Source organism: Jatropha curcas, chromosome 9, assembly GCF_041381405.1.
Source record: "Jatropha curcas cultivar XTBG-Jc1 chromosome 9, XTBG_Jcur_1.0, whole genome shotgun sequence".
Taxonomy (NCBI): Eukaryota; Viridiplantae; Streptophyta; class Magnoliopsida; order Malpighiales; family Euphorbiaceae; genus Jatropha; species Jatropha curcas.
The window spans coordinates 21,086,471-21,092,729 of NC_143159.1; the positions used below are offsets into that span (position 1 = coordinate 21,086,471).

At 38.4% G+C, this 6,259-nt stretch overlaps 1 protein-coding gene across 1 annotated transcript; it reads left to right on the forward strand.

The window, feature by feature from the left end:
• Window positions 1-4,503: 4,503 nt before the first annotated feature.
• LOC149493784 (uncharacterized) lies at window positions 4,504-5,943 on the forward strand. Its single transcript, XM_089726342.1, has 3 exons — window positions 4,504-4,899; window positions 5,010-5,144; window positions 5,692-5,943. Exons 1-3 carry the CDS (start codon window positions 4,504-4,506, stop codon window positions 5,941-5,943), a joined length of 783 nt encoding a protein of 260 aa, XP_089582468.1.
• The last annotated feature ends 316 nt before the right edge of the window (window positions 5,944-6,259 follow it).

The following is a 6,259-nucleotide window of genomic DNA, read 5'->3' on the forward strand; positions in this document are numbered from 1 at the left end:
AATATTAAATTATTGGATAAATATTATTTATTGCATAACTAAATAATGTATTAAACCAATAAAAATTAGCTAAGTGGATCAATTAAAGTAAATCTTGGCAAATAAATCAAATGTCTACATATGCTAAGTGATGCAGCAGCAACCAATGAACGCTTGCCAAGTGGACCAATCAAATTACATACTTGGCAAGGAGACTCCCTCTAATCTCTATAAATAGGAGGCCTCTCTTTACATACGGGATACACACACATATAGGGTGAAAGACGGAAAAGAAGCTTCAAAGTTCTGTCAAACTCAAGACTACAAAAAGTCTCTCCCAGGTCCAAAGAATCAAAGTTCTTTCAACTTCAATTCAAGATCAAGTCTCTTCGACCCTTGAATCATCCAAAGTTTGTTCTACCTCAATTCAACGTCAAGTCCCTTGGACTGTTGAATCATATTCAAGATCAAGTCGTTTCGACCCTTGAATCGTGTCCGCGACAACAAAGAGAAGAATCGGAAGATAATCTTCTTTTGTAATAGGAGATTCCACACTAGAGATTGTATCCAATCATTATCATAAATTCAATTTGTATTTTTGTATTTTTATTTCTTAAATTTCAGGAACAAATTTTAGGTATACAGACTTCTGGCACGCCCAGTGGGACCATCTCTACCTCTCATCTCTACCTCTCATCTCTTCCTCTCATCTCTTCACTTTGCAAATCTCGAAATTTCGATAAATCGGCCAAAAGATTCAATGGCACTAACGAAGATAACTGTCACCTCAAAGGCTGCACGAATTGGCACTTCGAATTCTCTCAATGCCAGATTCAATGGCACCAAAGAAGCATGCTCGAGTCCTGATGCAAATATCAAGATAAAGTTCGTCGCTGAGATCTATGCAAAGGCGACTCCTTTGCCGCAACAAGCTGTTGTTGCTTCACCAATTCTGGTGGAGTCTATTGAGAAAAGTGCTTCCCAAAAGCAGTCAACTGCTTCAGAAATAAACTCTTCTAATGTCAGGTCTATTATGATGACTAGAACTACGTCAGTAGAAGAACTGGATGCTTTGAAGCTGCAACTGGAAGCTCTCAATCATGCTCTTCAAGAGAAAGATAACCAAATAGCCTACCTCATGAACAGGTTAGACAGCATGACTGGAAAAAGTCAGATGTCTGAAAAGGATAAATCTGCATCAAAAGGGTTTATGCCGCTGAAAGAGATGCCATCAAAGGAGACCCAAGAAAATGGTGTCAAACTTACTACCGATGGCTCTATCTCAACTATTCAACTGAAGGAATTGATTAAGCTCTGAAAGATCAGTTGGAAATTATGACGCAACCTTCCTACACTTATTCAAAGCCATACATTTTGAGGATCGACATAATGAGGATGCCATCAAATTACCAACCTCCCAAGTTTGATAGAAAGGGAAATCCAAGACAGCATGTAGCCCACTTTATGGAAACTCGCAACAATGCTGGCACGAACGACGATCTTCTCTCAAAAAATTCATTCAGTCCTTGAAAGGATAGGCCTTTGATTGGTATACGGATCTCAAGCCTAGTTCGATTGATAGTTGGGAACAACTTGAGCGAGAATTCCTCAATCGCTTCTACAACACCAAATGTGTAGTTAGTATGATTGAGCTCACTGCTACTTATCAGTGGAAGGAGGAACCTATCATTGACTATATTGAAATATGGGGAAGTCTCAGTTTGAATTGCAAAGATCGGTTGTCAGAATCCTCAACAATTGATATGTGCATCAAGGGCATGCATTGGGGCCTGTGCTACATCTTGCAAGGGATCAAGCCTCATACTTTTAATGAATTTGGCTACTTGGGCTCATGACATGGAGCTCAATATTTCTAATCATGGGAATCAAAATATCCCAGTTCAGGAACCCAAAAAGGGGAAAGATAAGCCGGAAGTGCAGAAACTCACTAAAACACTTGTCAAGTCAGAAAGTAACCAGTCTACAGCTGTAACAACAGTGCCAATCAAGTTACAACCTAGGACTGAGAAGAAGCAGCATGTGAAGGCCACTGCTTTTCAGCCAATAGAAAGAAAAAAGGCTACTTTAAAGGAGAGGTAGGAAAAGAGCTATCCTTTTTCTGCTTCTGACATTTCAAGTATGTTGGATGAACTGCTTAAAGCTAAACTCATCCAATTGTCAGAGATGAAGTGCCCAAAGGAAGCAAATCAAGTGGATGATCCAAATTACTGCAAGTATCATAGGCTAATTAGCCATCCAGTTGGGAAGTGCTTCGTCTTGAAAGACAAAATCATGGAGTTATAGAAGAATGGTGTCATCACTTTCGATGAGGAGGAAGTGACTACCAATTTGATAACAATAGTGGTTGATAAATCGCCGATCTCCACAAGAAAAGAAACAATAAGGTTTGGCTCTTTGGGCCTAGTTTAAGTTGAGGTATCTGTTCCAAATCAAACTTCTTTGCCAAATAAATTCAACTTGCTATAAGGAGATAAGAGCATCGCTGGGGGCAATGAACCTACTGAGAATTAGTTCGAAGATGAAGGATGGACTTTGGTTACTTACAAAAGAAGTAAAAAGAGGAAGCCACTTCCATCCAAGGCAATTCCGAAGAGGAGTAAGGTGTTGAAGAAGTTTGTCAAGTTAACAAAACTGACTTCCTTAAAGATTCAACCAAAGTCTTAAAATTTGAGAAAGATTTTCGAGCCATAGGTAGACGATTATATAAAATAAAAGCCTAGGCAATCAATTACTTTGGCGGAATACATGCCAAATGAGCTAATGGGTGCTAAGTTGTCTTTTTCATGCTGTCATGTTAAAGGAGAGCTAAAATAAGATAATGATGAGGAGACTCAAGAAGCAGAGGCCTACTATACAGTTATGGAAAAGATCACCTTTACTGATGAAGATGGAGTGCTTTGTGATAAGCCTCATAATTGTCCTTTGTTTGTTGCAGGTTATATCTGTGAAAGAAAGGTAAATCGAATCTTGCTTGATCCAGGTTTAGCTGTCAACATTATGCCTCTCAAGACCTTCAAGGAACTTGGCATACCTATGGATGAACTGAAGCAAAGTCGATTGATGATACATGGCTTCAACCAGAATGGGCAAAGGGCTGTTGGTAGAATTCAGCTTCAGTTGCGTATTGATGAGATGGAGTCAAGTATTCTACTTCATGTGATTGATGCAAGAACAACTTACAACATACTGTTGGGGCATCCTTGGATTCATGCAAATAAGATGTTCCCTTCGACTGACCATCAATGTTTCAAATACTCAAAAAGATGGAAAAGTAAGAACAGTCGAAGCTAACTCGAAGCAATTCACTGAAGCTGAGTTATATTTTGCTGATGCAAAGTTCTACTTTGAAGAATTTTCAATTGAGGAAATTCAATCAGCTCTTGAGGATGTTGAAGTAAAGGCTCCTGCAAAGAAGATTGAAGAAGGGGAATCTTCCTCAACAAAAGAAAGCGAGCATGATGCCTTTGCAAAGACAAGTCAAACAATTGCTAAAAAATAAAGCTTCATTTCGTACATGTTCCAAAGGCAAAGATGATCAATCCTCTTCCTCAAATCAAGAAGATATCATACAAGGCTTGAAAGATTTGACTCTACTAGTCACTAGTCTTATTTCCCCTAAGGTCTTCAACCGTTGAAAGGTTTTACAAGGCCTTCCAAGAGCCCGATAGTTGAGCTTAGAGCATTGCTAACCAAAAGAACAAGTGGTTTTGACCCCAATTCTTACAAACTATTGGCCAAAGCTAGGTATGGTTCTACTGATGTGGCCAAATTGATGAAGGATTTCAAGAATGGTGATAGTGAGAAATCATCAACTAGGATTCGAAAAGTATGGAAGGAGAAGAATACTGCTAATCAAAGGTCTAAAGTTGGCCTGGGGTATTAAGCTCCTACTTTTTTATGCTTGAAAATCAAAAGAGAAACCTCTAATCATATTTCTGTTGAAGAAATAGAAGAAACAAAAAGCAAGGTTTCAAGACCTTTTGTTTTAAATCGACTAGGAGTTTCTTCAAATAGTATTTTCAGTCTTCGATCGAATTGGAACTCCAGAAGGTATGAACACCAAGAAAAGTAGAACCTCCATCCATCAAAAACTTGGAATTTCAAAACCAGGTAAAGGAAAGAAGAACAAAAGGAAGCAGTCTACTATTACTATAGATTGCAATGACTTATGGAGCAAAATCCCCTCTTGAATGGAAAGGAAAACTGAGTGGGTTTTGACCTCAGGATTTGCATTGAAGGCAAAACCACATACCGTGGTTATAACTGGCCATGTCTCTAATCAACCTGAGGAAGAAGAACACGATGTAGTAATGGTTGGCCATGTTACTTTTGAAGACATGGATCAAGACCAAACTCCTAGTGAGGAAAATGCTGAGGATGCTTCTTTTGCTTTGGAAGAGGGAAATAAAGCTACAGTTGATGAGTTGAAAGAAGTCAATCTCAGAACAATGGACGAGCCTCCCCCAATTTTTTCTTAGTGCAAATTTATCTTCTGAGGAGGAAATGGAGTATGTTGAATTGCTTTGGGGGTATCTAAATGTCTTTGCATGGTCCTATGAAGATATGCCGAGATTGGATCCTAAGGTAGCAGTCCATAACTTGGCAATCAAACTTGGGGTGAATCCAGTAAAACAAGCTCAAAGGCGATTCCATCCAGAATTGATTCCAAAGAAAGAAGCTGAAGTCAATAAGCTCATTGATGCCAGTTTCATGAGGGAAGTCAAGTATCCTACTTGGATCTTAAACATTGTTCCTATCAAAAAGAAAAATGGACAGTTAAGAATTTGTGTAGATTTTCGAGACCTAAACAATGCATGTCCAAAGGATGACTTTCTCTTCCCATCATTGAAATTATGGTGGACGCCACAACTGGTTATGAACGACTTTCCTTCATTGATGGTTCGTTTGGCTACAATCAAATCTCAATGGCTGCTAAGGATGCAGAAGCGAAAGCATTTCAAACACCAAAATGTATATATTGCTACATAGTTATGCTTTTTGGATTGAAGAATGCTGGTGCTACTTATCAGCAAGTAATGCAAAAGATATTTGATGGTATGCTCCACAAAAATATTGAATACTATGTTGACGATCTAGTTGTAAAGTCAAAGAAATCAACTGACCACATCCATGATCTTCGACAAGTATTTCAGTGTTTACGTAAATTCCAACTGAAGATGAATCCTTTAAAATGTGCATTTGAAGTCTTTTTAAGATTCATTATGAGACACCGAGGTATAGAGATTGATCAAACAAAAATTGATGCAATCCTCAAAATATCGAAACCTCGCGACATTCATGAACTCAAAAGCCTGCAAGGAAAATTGGCATAGATTTGAAGGTTCATTTCAAATCCAGTGGGTCGATGTCAGCCCTTCAATCGACTCATGAAAAAGGGTATCTCTTTTGAATGGGTTAAAGCATGTAGCAATGCTTTTAAAAGCATTAAGTTATACTCGATGAATCCACCTGTTCTTAAATCACCGATATAAGGCGTCCCCTCATCTTGTATATTTTGCTCAAGAATACTCTTTAGGAGTATTATTAGCACAAGAAAATGATGAAGGAAAGGAGAATGCATTGTATTATCTCAGTAGAACACTGATTGGTGCTGAGTTGAACCATTCGCCAATTGAGAAGATGTGTTTAGCACTAATGTTTGCTATAGATAAACTGAGGCATTACTTATAGGCCCATTCAATTCGGTTGATTTCACATGCTGATCCCATCAAATATTTGATGGCCAAACCAGTCTTGTCTGGAAGACTAGCTAAGTGGGCTCTATTACTCCAAGACTTTGAGATCACATACATCCCACAAAGAGTAACAAAAGGGCAAGCCCTTGCTAATTTTCTTTCCAACCATCTTATTCCTAATGAGTGGAAGTTCTCTAAAGATTTACTTGACGAAGAAGTTTTCATTGTTGATGTTCCACATCATTAGAGCATGTTATTTGATGGTGCATCAAGTTAAATGGGTTTAGGAGCTAGGGTTGTTTTCATCACTCCAGAAGGAGAAATCTTACCTTTCACATTCAACTTAGTCAAGAGGTGCTCAAATAATGTTGTAGAATATCAAGCTTTGATACTTGGCTTAGAAATGGCGATTGACATGGAGATATCTAACTTGAAGATATTTGGAGATTCGAAGTTGGTTAAAAATCAATTACTCTCCTTGTATGAAGTAAGAAAGCCTGAGTTATTACCTTACCTCAACTATGCTGCTAAGCTTCTCTCTCAGTTTGATAGTACTTCCATCG

Coding starts and splice junctions, on each gene's coding strand:
- LOC149493784 (XM_089726342.1), top strand. CDS start 4,504: ATGGAGTATGTTGAATTGCTTTGGGGGTATCTAAATGTCTTTGCATGG. Junction 4,900..5,009: donor ACGACTTTCCTTCATTGATG/GTTCGTTTGGCT, acceptor TTTGGATTGAAG/AATGCTGGTGCTACTTATCA. Junction 5,145..5,691: donor ACATCCATGATCTTCGACAA/GTATTTCAGTGT, acceptor CATTACTTATAG/GCCCATTCAATTCGGTTGAT.